The following is a 13,737-nucleotide window of genomic DNA, read 5'->3' as shown; positions in this document are numbered from 1 at the left end:
TATATATATAATATAAATCACCATATTATTGCACTTGTATGATTTTTGCAGTCGGTATGGTTTCATACCGTGCAGCCAGCTGCAAGAGTCTGAGCAATGCACATTAAAGTGCATTGTGTTTTCTCTTTTTAGAGCAGCTCCGAGTGTCGCCGGCCGAATCCGTGCGGACAACCACCCCTGTGTGAATGGAGCCTACGTATGCGGTCCGCCTTTGTTTGCAACCAGCCACTGTCATAGTTGTGCATCTTACAATGACTTCTTTTTTAATGTGTAGTGTAAACAGGTGATTAAAGGGATCAATCCCTCCCGGAGAACAGATTACTTTTAAGCATAATTTTTATGAAAAAAAAATCGCATGCAGTGGGGTGCATTCAGACACATTGATGAGCGTTCGTCTGTTTTTGCATTGCCCTGCGTTTTTACAGTGTATTTTGAGCATTCTTGCATATTACTTCTTGTGAATATTTGTATTATTATTACATAGTATTTATACATAGCCAACAGTTTGCGCAGCGCTTTACAATATAAGGAAGACATAACAGTTACAATACAATTCAAGACAAGATGGTAAGGAGGGCCCTGCCCCTGAGGGCTTACATTCTAAAAGGGAGGGAGAAATGATACATGAGGAGGTAGCTGTGTGGGGATGAATGATGTTATAGAGCGTGATGGTTCAGTGGTTAGGTTGAGGTGGGATAGGCTTTCCCACATACCACTTTTTTGGAACATATGGCCACGTCGTTTCACTGGTGCTTTTCTGTGGTTCTTTCACTGAGATAATGCCTATGTTTTAAGGCAGTTTAAAGGTGGCCATACACTGCGAACGAAATTCACACAGTGGGTGCTTCTGTCGGTACCCTTTCGGCCAGCATAGCTTGATCAGCTGTTGGAAAATCTTCATATGAACAGAGCTGGCAGCCAATGAGCTGCCAGCTCTGTTTGTTTGGCAACTGGCGGCTGCTGTCAGAATACAAAAGAAACAGCGGGGATTCCTCAGTCAACACACTCTTGCCTTGGAGGAATCTGCTCTATTTTTCCTCCATTCAGTCAGTGGGTTCAACGTAAAAAAATAGCAGTGTATGATCAGCTTTAGCCATAGCAATGCTGAGGAGGAAAAGTGCTAGCAATGAACAACTGTACTAGGGATGGTGCACACGCGCCCTTGGTCATAAATGCACAAATATAAGGCCAGGTTTCAGGGGTCATGCTGAACTTTCTTTGGCTGCACACTTTGCTCACTCTGCGTGGAAGAACACAGGGAACACCCCCAAAAAATATGTTCTTACTGTAACTTGCATTGAAAATAAAATGCACCGCAGTGTGGGGGCCTTGTGGTCCTTGTGGGGGTTTTCATCCAGCTTTCTTTGACTTAAATGAAAAATGGGAACATCTTTGCTCTTTTGCAGTGCTTTCCAGTGGTGGAAATAGGAAATGATTAAAAAAGATATACATTTTTCACATTTTCTATGTTTTGCTGCAGAATAAAAATGCACTGCTGTGTACTTGGTGAGAATTGCCCTAAAAATCGCATGAGCAGCGTAAATACACCACATAATGCAACTCGTATGTATGTGTGTACAAATGTCATACTGTGCTGCATTCAGACCACTCGCAGCCTAAGATTGATTTTCTTTTTTAGGTATACCAACTGCAGCCTTATCAAATACATGGAAAAGCATAAAGTAAAACCAGACAGCAAAACATTCCATTTGGTAAGTTTTTCTTGTTGATTGAATTATTATGATAGCACTAGTTTAAAGTAACTTGGGGTCAGGTCCGTTGCCTGCTAAGAGACAGCTCTACATTATTTGCCATTACAGAAAGTCGCTTATGAAATAGAATGCAAGACATTCTGTGCTTTGTCAGTACTGACACTTCATTGTAATTTCCTTTTACGACAGGAAGTGAGGGGAAATATCCCCAATGGTGACACAGGCCAAACTAAAAACCTGACCGTTCTCGGAGCAAAACTTAAAAAAAAAGTGCTGTAGGTTCCCCATTCTTCAGCGAACAAACTCCACTGTGTCTTATACTTGCCAACTCCCAATCCAACAAGATATTGTTGTCACAGCCACTTGTCCAAATCTTTGGAGCCTTGCATGCACTGTGCTCTCTCCAGTTTGTACTCCCATGTCCCAGCACTAGGAGCAAAGAAATCTACATGATAAGGGGAACTGTACCAAAGGCGTAGTTCTATTTTATATTACAGAGGCAAAAAATCAACCTAAAGTCTGAGTTTAAACGTTTTCTTAACTGCAGCTAACATTGTATGTTTCTTAAAGCTTCAGAAACTCCTCACAATGGACCCAATAAAGAGAATTTCATCTGAGCAAGCTATGCAAGATCCGTATTTCCTTGAAGATCCACTTCCTACGTCAGAGTGCGTTACCAGTTTACTTAATATCCTCAGCAGCCTGTTGTTCACATCAATAAGTGTAAAATGTTACAAGTTTGGTCACCCAGATAGTGTCCTCTAAAAATTAAAACTTTCTGGAGAACCTTTTAGATTTCGTAAAATAAAATGGAAGGTTTTATACACTGTGCTTTATTTATTCTTTTCATAATTGGCACATCTCACTGGTGCTGATGTCATCTGTGCTCCTTTGCAGCCATTTCTGTATACATCAATCGCTCCATTGGCAGGCCTGCATGTCACTTTGCAGGAGAGCTTCCTGATGGTGGCAACAGTGGAACATGCCTGTGCTATAAGCATAAGCATGGCCACTTGTAGTCTCCACTGAAAGCACAAGTGACAGCCTAGGAGAGTAGTTCAGAGATGGAAGTAAAGTGTCTATACTGCTGGGGATGAGGGGTTATAGCAAACCTGATCGTGGCTTAGCCAGTTTAAATACATATATGTAAACTCTTATCTGCCAAAGGATTTGTAATGCTTTTAGCCACTAATGTGATTCATACACCTGTCACATTAGAAGTCTGAAAGATGATGATGCTATCTGAGTTTTACAGCTTCTCATGTCCTGCTTAGTGAACGTGTCCTTGGCTTTATGATGAATTTCTGTCCAGTTAGCAGATTGGAGACCGAGAAGAGCTGTAAAGCATAATCAGATTATTGCGCAGTCCTATTTTGCCTGTTCAGGGTGGCCGAAGAATTACAAGACTAGCTGAACAGAATAATGCATTTCTTGGCAGGTTAACCCATTTGCATATACTGTATGAATTTACCGGTTAGTCCTGAAGTTTGGCATTAATTGAACCTTTATGTAAGGCAGTTCTCGGGTGCTACTTAACTAATACGGTGCACAAAGCTCAGTTCACACTTTGGCAGGGGAAAACCTTGGGTCACACATGGCTCCTTGTGTCTAAGAGCTCCGACATTGAGGTGAAAGACATTCTGTTGGTACGGCTTTCATTTTTCCCTGTGGGCAACACACTGAAACTGTACTTTTAGCACCAGTCGGCCCATATCCTGATGTGTCAGGCGCTGTCCCTAGTGTATGTATAGTTTAGTGCTGTTTTGTGTAAGTGTGAAAACCTACTATAACAAGTGCTTTCTTTGTAGTGTGTTTGCAGGCTGTCAGATACCATACCCGAAACGGGAGTTCCTGACCGAAGAGGAGCCTGAGGATAAGGGAGACAAAGTATGTGTCACTTGTTGTCCTTTTTTTTTTTAATTATAAAAATATAAAAATCCTACTTGTTTTTCCAATTGCATCTTAAAAGTGAAGTTTGGCCTTCCTTAGTGGCTTCTGATTGCTTCCCAGTGGATGGTTTGTCATCATAGTAAAACAATCATACTTGCATGCATATTTGTGTCATTTAGAGAGCATAATTCTTGTAAGAATATTTAGAATCCAGTTACATCAGGCTGCACTGAATCTGTTTGCTAATTATTTGGCTGCAGTGTTATACTTGTGACATTTAAATGAGGTCTATAATACAACCTACCAATACCCCCTGTTGGCTCACAGCCCAGCACCAGCAGAGTATACCTGTGTGTTTAAACCAATTCGAATAGATTGTACAATCTGCCATATTTAAAAACGAGACGTTTGTATTTTGTATGAATCTGTCTCTTCTCTACATCCCCTCGTTAAAGCCTGCTTACCTTATCTGTCGGCTGGTGTCTGCAGTGTTTTGTCATTACTTTGTATATTAGTATTCTATTAATCTGTGTGTCACATTGTAATGGTTTTATTGAACTCCCTAAAGAAAAACCAGCAGCAGCAGCAAGGCAATAATCATACCAATGGGACCGGACATCCGGGAAACCAAGACAACAGCCACGCACAAGGACCGCCGCTGAAGAAAGTGAGAGTTGTCCCCCCTACCACTACCTCAGGTGGACTCATCATGACCTCAGACTATCAGGTACAAGGAAACAGAATGGGTTTGCAATCTGACTCTTTGCATCACATGGGCATAACAGAACAAATAGTATTGGCCTGCATTGAAAAACAAATGTTTGTACTGGAGGTCCTAATGACAGATGCTGTTTTGCCAAAGCTGTTTTTTGTAAATAAAAACAAAAAGGGGGGGGGGGGGGGCAAACAAAAGGAAAAAGAAACAGACTTTACAAGAAAATGGAAACAAACCCCGTAAAAATAAAGCATTTAATAAAGAATAAAAGACATAACAGGACGCGATGCAACGCAAACCTTACAGCGTTATTCTAAAGGTCTTTTACATTCTTTAAATAATCAACGATTAAAACTAAAAGCTTTTTTCCCCCCACAATTAGTATCATTTCATTTTAAAAAAAAAAAAGGGGGGGGGGGGGGGCGATTTCCATTTCAAATCCTCAGTTAAAATCTAATGCCTCTAATGTTTTGAGAAGCTTGAATTTTGAGAGCAGCACCCACAAGAAGATTGTGTGAACGTTACCCCAGTCACCCAAGATACACCCACACATAGAAGTCACGGGTGACCTTTTAGTGTACAAAACACATCAAAGGGGGGAAATAGCCAGCAGCTCATCAATTTATAACTACCAAGAAAGATTTATGTAGGAGGAGCAATGCACTGCAAGGGCATAAAACATGTTCACCAACAACTGGCTTTAGAAGCCAGAAGATGGCATCTGATCAAAGCCTGCGTCTAATATTCTGAGCTCTTGGGTACATATGTTTACATGTATTGTTTTAGCAGCAGTTCTAGCTCTGACCTTGTGTCCTGAGGAGAACAATTCTTCTCACCGTTGAACAGATAAGAGATGCAGAGTAGATTTGTTGCTAGTAAATGCCCACATGACCAAGAAAGTCACAAGCAAGCAGATAAGAGGCTAAATATTCCTTTCACATCTGAAACCCTTCCCAATGTGTTATAAAAGCAGCTGATGTCAGGGATCCAGAAAGAAAGAAATCCTGGCCCTCATTTTCATCATTGCGTTCACAATTCACAAACAATAAAAGCAGCTGAGCAGCTTCTGAGAGCTAAACACCTAGCTAGTACTCTAAGGCCCGGTTCACACCTGGGCGTTTTGTAGTGCGTTCCTACACTCTGCAAAACGCTCAAACACCGAAATCCCATTATTTCCGGTGGGTATGGTTCACACCTGGGCGTAATACAGGCCATATGAACGCGCTACAAAACGCCCTACGCCCAAAGAAGTACAGGAGCTTATTTGGGGCGTATTTGCCGCGCGTATCCATTGGGATACATCCAGGAAACCCTCGGAAACGTGCGTTTGTCGCGTGTTTTTCTTTACCGCGAATCGCGGTAAAAACGCGCGACAAACGTGCATATTCGATACGCCTAGGTGTGAACCCAGCCTTAAGCTATGAAAATGGTAGTGCCTGCAATTGGGCTTTAAAGCTGAACTCCATGTAAAATGCTAAATACACTGTTTAAAGACAGATGATCTCTCTTACCTCCCAAAAGAACTGAAATTCTGTTCTTGTGATCATGGTGCTTCTGTCAGACAGCATAGCCAATGAGCTTACCTTTTACCCCTACAGTGGACAACACAGCTTGGCCAGTGATCTGACCGAGAAGGAGCAGAAGTACATGGATGAGGTCACTACTCTTCTCTCTCCTCTTGTCAGGAAGGTCCCAGTGTTCAATGATCTAGTCTGAATGCCATTGGAGATTAAGGCGCTTATACTTAATTTTTGTTTGTGACTTTGAGTAGAATGCTGAATTGGTATAGGTGACAGCTGTTCATATCTGCAGTGACTTTAATATGCAATTTTTAATGATGCTTAGCGAGTGACTGCTGCTCGATCCAAGGCAGTTTTCTCTCCATCACTTTTGAATTTTGCTGTGTCCCACCGACCAAAGATTTGTCTTAAAGTTTTAAAGAAGAACTCTGGGCACAAATTTTATTAACCCTTGCAGGCGGGCTACCCCTGCAGTGCAAGGGTTAACTGCTCATTTTTGCCTAGGGTAAAAAATGTAAAAAAAAAAGCTTTACTCACCCGATCCTCAGAGCCGGCAGCACCTTCCAGCCTTTCTTCAGTGCAGGTATGGTATGTCCCTCTGCGTACTCATGTCCTATACACTGTATTGGAGGTAATGATTCAAAGGTCCTTACACAGCTGCAGTGCAGGGGGACAGATGCTCCAGGGGCCGGCTCCCAGGTTCAGGTGAGGATAACTTTTATTTTTGGGTGGTCTGTACAGTGTACACAGGACTTCCCAGCCCTGCACTGTGGAATGCTCATGATGCTCCCAAAAGCAACGCTCCTTAGTCAGCACAGTCACATGTTCACAATGACCAATGAGAAGCGCTTCTGGTTAGCATGGCCATGTTATCATGCTGACCAGTGAGCGCTCGTCCTATGGAAGCATTATGAGCATTCCATAGGGCAGGGAAGCCGGGTGTACACTGTACAAACCGCTACACCGCAGCGGGAGCAAGGGAAGGTGGCAGGGTGCCATGGGTAAATTAATTCTTCTTTTTTTTTTTTTAACACATTTTATGAGAAAGTGAACTTACCCTTTTAAGTCTCTTGTGTATTTTTTTTTTTGTATGGTCAGTACTGAACACTCAAATGTTTTACCTCTATTTTTCAGCGTTCCAATCCACATGCTGCCTATCCAAACCCTGGACCAAGCACATCACAACCTCAGAGCAGCATGGGATATTCGACTACCTCCCAGCAGCCTCCACAGTACTCCCATCAGACACATCGGTACTAGAGCATGTACCAGGAAACGTAAATGCACTGTTGCTTGGGCTGCAGGACCGAGCTTGTAGCCGCCTGCCTGGAGCCTGGCTTTGGAATGTACTGTACGACCACACCTTGACAATGTCCAGCAGCCAAGTTACACAACATTTCTCAGAATGTAGAATCCCACGGGGAGGTTTCAAGAGAGCGCAAGTTCTAGCACAGTCCATATTGTGAATTTGCTACTTCCATAGTATACTTGAAAATGGTTCAATGCGACCAATGCATTTCTTTCAGTGATGCTAACAGTTAAAGCTGTGAAGTATGCTTGGAACAAACTGTTTTTCGTTATTGTATGTGGTGACTATTGGCATATTATCTGACCAATAATAGCTTGATTTTTTTTTTTCTTTTTATGTTCAAGTAAAGGCTCATAACCATGGCACAATGCTCGAAAGGCTAAACCTAGTCAGATAAAAACATATTTTTTTTTTCTCATTTTATTTCTTAGGTGATAGAAAACAAAAATATCACGATCAGCAAACAGTATTTTGTTGACCAGAACATTTTGTTACATTTTAGCCCTATTATACAACCTTTCTTGTATGATCCTCCCAAAGATTTTATGCTTTTATTATAGATGGACACAGAGGCTGCCATTCAGTTGATTTTGGATGCGACGGCTGCATGGTGAACTACATTCAGTGAATCTCCTGGTGAGTGCGTGTTTTAGTGTGAGACAGTCAGTCCCCAAAACGCCATTGCAGTTTTGGGTGGAAGTTGACAGGTTGGTTCAGCAGACATCTGAAATTTTTCTCCAGCCAACGGGGTCTCGGTCTCTTCAATGGAATTTTATTTTATTTTGATAAGCTGGCCATACACCTATAGATTATCTGGAGACTTTCTATGGTCAGGTGGTAAAAGTGCAACAGATTCCTCCATCTACGCTAAACTGTGTGGCTGGAGGAATCTCCCACTGGGCCAAGCTTCAGTATCTTGCTAGTCGGCCCTGCTGGGTCTCAAAATACCTGAACAATGCCTGCATCCAATCAGATTGTTCAATTGTTCAGGTGTTTTGAGAGCCAGCAGGGCCGACTAGCAGGATAATGAAGCTTGTCCCAGTGGGAGATTCCTCCATCCACACAGTTCAGCGTAGATGGAGGAATCTGTTGCACTTTAACCACCTGACCATAGAAAGTCTCCAGATAATCTATAGGTGTATGGCCAGCTTAACAGAGAATAATGCTGAGTTATTTGAATGTCTTTATAATGGTTTAATGGGACTCTGCATTAAAGAACTCCAGGATTTTAAAAATATCCTTGCAGTTGGGCACACTACAAGGGTTAAGTGCTCGTTTTAGTCTAGGGGTGCAAATAAAGCAGATATACTCACCTGATCCTCAGTACTTTGGCAGTCAGGGCTCACGTCTATAAAATGTCCCTCAGCATTCTCATGTCTAATGCAAGTCAGTGAACCTGCATTAGACTTGATGACATCAGCGTTCCTTAGACTGCTAGAGCCCAGGGGAGAAGAGGCTGCAGGGCCCGGACTAGCAGCCCGCCAGGATCAAGTGAGTATATCTGCTTTATTTGCGCCCCTAGACAAAACGAGCACTTAAAGTGACATTAAACCCTCAGATTTTTTAACCTAAAACAATACTGTAATGTGTGCCTTACTGTAATCCATGGTTGTTTCCCTTCTCTTTGCTGCTCTTCCTTTTAAATCTATCTCTTCTCATGCTGGGGAGAACTTCTGTTTTGCAGCAGACTGCCTTGTCTCTGGAATGGATACACGGTGTCTGTGTATAGGTTTGCAACCTGAGCCAGCACTACAGGAAGAGGCCCTGAGCTGCAAAGGGAAGTTCTCCCCAAGCATGAGAAGACATGAGGAATTAAAAGGAAGAGCAGCAAAGAAAAGGGAAACAACCATGGATTACAGTAAGGCGCACATTACAGTATTCGTTTGTGTTAAAAAAATCTGAGCGTTTAATGTCACTTTAACCTTTGCAGTGCAGGGGTATCCCCTCTGCATGGGTTCGTTTTACAATTACTGGCGTTCTTCTTTAAAGGACAACAAAAGAATATTGAATTCGGCACACAAATTGCTTATCACATGCTTTTTATATATATTTTTTTTCTCCCCATTTACACATAGACCGAGCTGTCCAGCCAAAGTGACAGGGTTTGGGACAAAGTATAGCACTGTAGGGGTGGTTGAGCAGCTGCAGCAAAGATTTAAACCATGTGAATTGCGGGTGACCATTGTAAGCACCCTTGACAGCATATCATTTGTCCCCACCACTGTCGGCTCTACTGGGCAGCATGGTCTGAATGAAGATACAGAGAGAAATGAATCGGGGTGTGGAATAAAAAAGGAATTAATCTTCTGAATCTCATTGCATATCTTAACCACATACATTAGAATGAAAACTTTTTTTTGTGACAGAGAAGTCCACAGGAGGTCAAGGAAACCAATATCTGGGTCAGAACGTTCACACTCACATATGCTAGTGTTGCTGTAGAAAACCTATGCTATAGAGCTCTTGGCAAGCTTTCATTTTTGGTATGTTTGGAAGCTCACATTTACAAGTTGTCCAGCTGGTTTGTTTTTTTTCGTTTTGGTTAGTGGGGAAGGTTAGAACCCCTGTCTGGTTTCTGCTGCTTTGCAGGGCTGGAGAGATGAACCCTCACTTCCTGTCCTACTGACAACCATTTACCTAAAAGGAAGTGAGGTCAACTCTCCAACAGCAGTAAGAAGGTTAGAACCCATGTCAGTTTTTTTTTTTCTGCCTTTGTACCTGTTGCAGAGTCCTTCCTTAATTTCTGTCTGGTAAAACGCTGTCAGCAGGTCAAAGTGAGGGAAAATATGTCACAACGCTGCACCAGATAGCAGTAAAGAGCCAACAGTGGTCCTAATCCTTCTACACTCCATTCAAAACTAGAAAGAAAAAGCATCTGAGATTTCTTGCAGGCAAAAGAGGAATTCTGTCAGAGACCGAAAACCAAAGGCTTTTCAGAGGTAGAGTTAAACTTCACAGATGTTTGTGTGATTTATCAGATGCTTTAATACAGGGGTAGGCAACTTCGGTACGCCAGCTCGGTGAAACTACATTATCCCATCATGCCTCTGGGAGTCATGCCTGTGGCTGTCAGATTCTTGCAATGCCTCATGGGACTTGTAGTCTCACAGCAGCTGGTGAGCCGAGGTTGCCTACCCCTGCTTTAATACATACTAATACGCACACAGCATGGGGACCAGGTGGATGCGGTCACTGTGCAGCAAACCTGGCTACTCTGTAACTATACTGCCTTGTTCCTCTATACAAACCTTCTTTAAATATTAATTTTGCTTCTCTTAACTTGACTGGTATTAAAGCTGCTATTTGATAGTTGTTATGTCTGAAACTGATTTGAATCCGTTTGCTGCAGCAAACCTGTACAAATGGATTGTCCTATTTTTTATTTTTTTTTCCTATTGATGTTGCTGAATTGTGAGCATGCTATGGAGTTGTAACAATGCCGAAATGACCAGCATGATAGCTGCTGCTCACCAGACAAAGCGTCTGTTCAGATATTCTTATTAAGCTGGCTTGGTGTAGTGGACTTCAAATCAGTTCCTATTTGTTTTTATTTGGTCGTCACCTTATTTTAAGGTGGCTCCTGTTACAGTGGAGGACGAGGGGTAGGAAAGCCTTAGGATTTTCAAGGAAAGACAGAAGCTGTAACATACAATGTACTGTATCAAACTATTTTACATGAATGACAAGTATTCTGATTACAAATTAATTCAACATTGTTAAAGCAAGGTGTTAAGTAATAAATTTATTTTTCATAAAAGAAAATGTTATCTAGCTTGCGTTTGTTCATAGTGTCAAGAAGAATATCCGTACACACTCATATACTGTTGCTGTAATGCACATGAGATTCCCTTGCATCGAGTGACCACAATATAAACTCTCGCTCATATACAGTCGTGTGAAAAAGAAAAGAAAGCACACCCTGTTTGAAATGTATGGTTTGACATAATAAAAAAACATCTGGTCATTAGCAAGTCTTCGAATTAGGTAAATACAACCTCAGATGAAGGTGAACCACATGACATATTACACTGTGATTATTTTACAAACATAAAGACAAAATGGAGAAGCCATGTGTGGAAAAACTAAGTACACCCCTACTGCTTCTACATGAATTAAGAGGAGATACATAATGTCTTTATTTGCAGTACTGTGCAAAAGTTAACAAAACGGAAAATGTACGGAAGAGAAATCCAAATCTAATCAATTTTTGGTGTGACCACCCTTTGCCTTCAAAACAGCATCAATTCTTCTAGATAAACTTGCACACAGTTTTTGAAGGATCTCGGCAGGTAGGTTCCAAACATCTTGGAAAACTAAGCACAGATCTTCTGTGGATGTCGGCTGCCTCAAATCCTTCTGTCTCTTCATGTACTCTCAGACAGACTTGATGTTGAGATTGGGGCTCTGTGGGGGGCCAAACAATCACTTCCAGGACTCCTTCTTCTTTACTCTGAAGATATTTCTTAATGACATTGGCTGTATGTTCGGGGTCATTGTCCTGCTGCAGAATCATGGGTCAATCACATGCCTCCCTAAATGTATGACATGGATCTACTTGTATTTCTCAGCATTGAGGACTCCATTGATCCTGACCAAACCTCCAACTCCATTGGCAGAAATGCAGCCCCAGGCGTGCAAGGAACCTCCACCAAGCTTCACTGTTGCTGCACACCCTCATTATTGTACTGCTCTTTAGCTATCCAGCCAACAATCTGCCTCCTTTCTAGAACCAAATATTTCACATTTTGACTCATCAGTCCAGATCCCCAAAAATAGTAACGAAAACCAGTGTACAGGGATATGACAATTAAACAATGAGGAAGATTGCTAAACACAGCACATATACTGTCCCACCAACATAGGAGAGTGGTCTCGGAGCTGCATCACCAGTAACAGAGAAAGTAAGAAGCAGAATGGCAAGAAGAGCAGAGCACAGTAGAGACTATATAAGGAGGGAAATATAGCCACTGGTGAGAACAGCTGCACAAAAATATATAATAGTGCTGACAGTATGTCGAGACCTAAGAGATTGTGTTGTCTAGTGTGGACAGTATGGAGAGAACTAAGAGACAGTGTTGTCTAGTGTGGACAGTATGGAAAGAACTAAGAGACAGTGTTGTCTAGTGTGGACAGTATGGAGAGACGTAAGAGACAGTGTTGTCTTGTGTGGACAGTATAGAGGGAACTAAGACGGTGTTGTCTAGTGTGCACAGTATAGAGAGAACTAAGAGACATTGCTGTCTAGTGTGGACAGTATGGAGAGAACTAAGAGACGGTGTTGTCTAGTGTGGACAGTATGGAGAGAACTAAGAGACAGTGCTGTCTAGTGTGGACAGTATAGAGAGAACTAAGAGACAGTGCTGTCTAGTGTGGACAGTATGGAGAGAACTAAGAGACAGTGCTGTCTAGTGTGGACAGTATGGAGAGAAATAAGTGACAGTGTTGTCTAGTGTGGACAGTATGGAGAGAACTAAAAGACAGCGCTGTCTAGCGTGGACAGTATAGAGAGAAAAGAGACGGTGTTGTCTAGTGTGGACAGTATAGAGAAAGTAGCCTTCGGAAACGCGCGTTTGTCGTGCGACTTTTTTTACCACGAATCGCGGTAAAAAAAAACGTGCGACAGACGCGCATATTCAATACGCCTAGGTGTGAATGAGACCTTAGAGACAGCGTTGTCTAGTGTGGACAGTATAGAGAGAAAAGAGACGGTGTTGTCTAGTGTGGACAGTATGAAGAGAACTAAGAGACAGTGTTGTTTAGTGTGGACAGTACGGAGAGACGATGGATACAGGGCTGTCTAGTTTAGACTGTGGAGAGAAAGCTGGTACAGGCTACACAGCTGCTCCCTGTCGGCCAGGAACACTAACTTTACTGTCTGAATACCTAGACATGGTCAATGACTTGAAGTAGTGATGTCTAATGTGGACAGGTAACTGGCATCTTCAGGTTGTCAATAATGGCAGCCTACATATTTATTTGCAGTGCAGGATTTAACAGTTTGTGTGCTGGTGAGGCTGCTTAGTCCAGTATCTTCTAGGAAAGGATGAGGACACTGGACAAGTATGTATTGTAGGATCATTGACACTAAGAAATGTGGAATGTCTCCGATGGGGGCATGGATTCTGGGGAGAGAACAAACTAATGATATGGGGCATGCTCTTTGAAACTAAACACACTTCGGGTGAAAGATTCCTCCAGAAAATAGGAATTTCCAATCCTTGTACACCATTTAATGTTACACCCAGGAACTGTTTGGTTTGCACAGCATGCATAATTTTGTACTTAAAACAGGTGGAGAAGAGTCAGTTGTGAATGATGTAGCACGTGCACTAGGCATTCTACAACTGCTCCTATCTAGGTGCACTTATGCCATTCATTTCACAGGTTGTGAGGCAGCTTCTATATTAGTGGAGGTGCAAGCAATTGCCAGGCAGATGTCTCTGTTAGACACTTCCCCCTAATTACACCATGAATGTAATCCAGTAGCCAGAAACAGTAGTGAGAGGGATTAGCCTAGGATGATATCAAAGTCCTGTGAGGCTAGATGGCGCTGTAATTTCTGCAGCTCTGAAGGAATGCAATAGTGACCTC

At 42.2% G+C, this 13,737-nt stretch overlaps 1 protein-coding gene across 3 annotated transcripts in view; it reads left to right on the top strand.

The window, feature by feature from the left end:
* Positions 1 to 7,744, top strand: part of CDK8 (cyclin dependent kinase 8) — a 91,151-nt gene extending 83,407 nt beyond the window's left edge. For all 3 annotated transcript variants that reach the window (XM_018561046.1, XM_018561047.1, XM_018561045.1), the window contains 5 exons: positions 1,640 to 1,712; positions 2,283 to 2,380; positions 3,521 to 3,599; positions 4,171 to 4,329; positions 6,972 to 7,744. In XM_018561046.1, the coding sequence (XP_018416548.1) occupies positions 1,640 to 1,712; positions 2,283 to 2,380; positions 3,521 to 3,599; positions 4,171 to 4,329; positions 6,972 to 7,097 (535 nt within the window). In that variant the 3' untranslated portion in view covers positions 7,098 to 7,744. The remainder of the gene's footprint in view (positions 1 to 1,639; positions 1,713 to 2,282; positions 2,381 to 3,520; positions 3,600 to 4,170; positions 4,330 to 6,971) is intronic.
* Positions 7,745 to 13,737: the final 5,993 nt, after the last annotated feature.

The sequence above is a fragment of the Nanorana parkeri genome, unplaced genomic scaffold (genome assembly GCF_000935625.1).
Source record: "Nanorana parkeri isolate BGI_ZX_2015 unplaced genomic scaffold, ASM93562v1 scaffold496, whole genome shotgun sequence".
Lineage (NCBI taxonomy): Eukaryota > Metazoa > Chordata > Amphibia > Anura > Dicroglossidae > Nanorana > Nanorana parkeri.
Note: the sequence above shows the minus strand (reverse complement) of the source record. Positions and strands in the feature narration are given on the sequence as shown.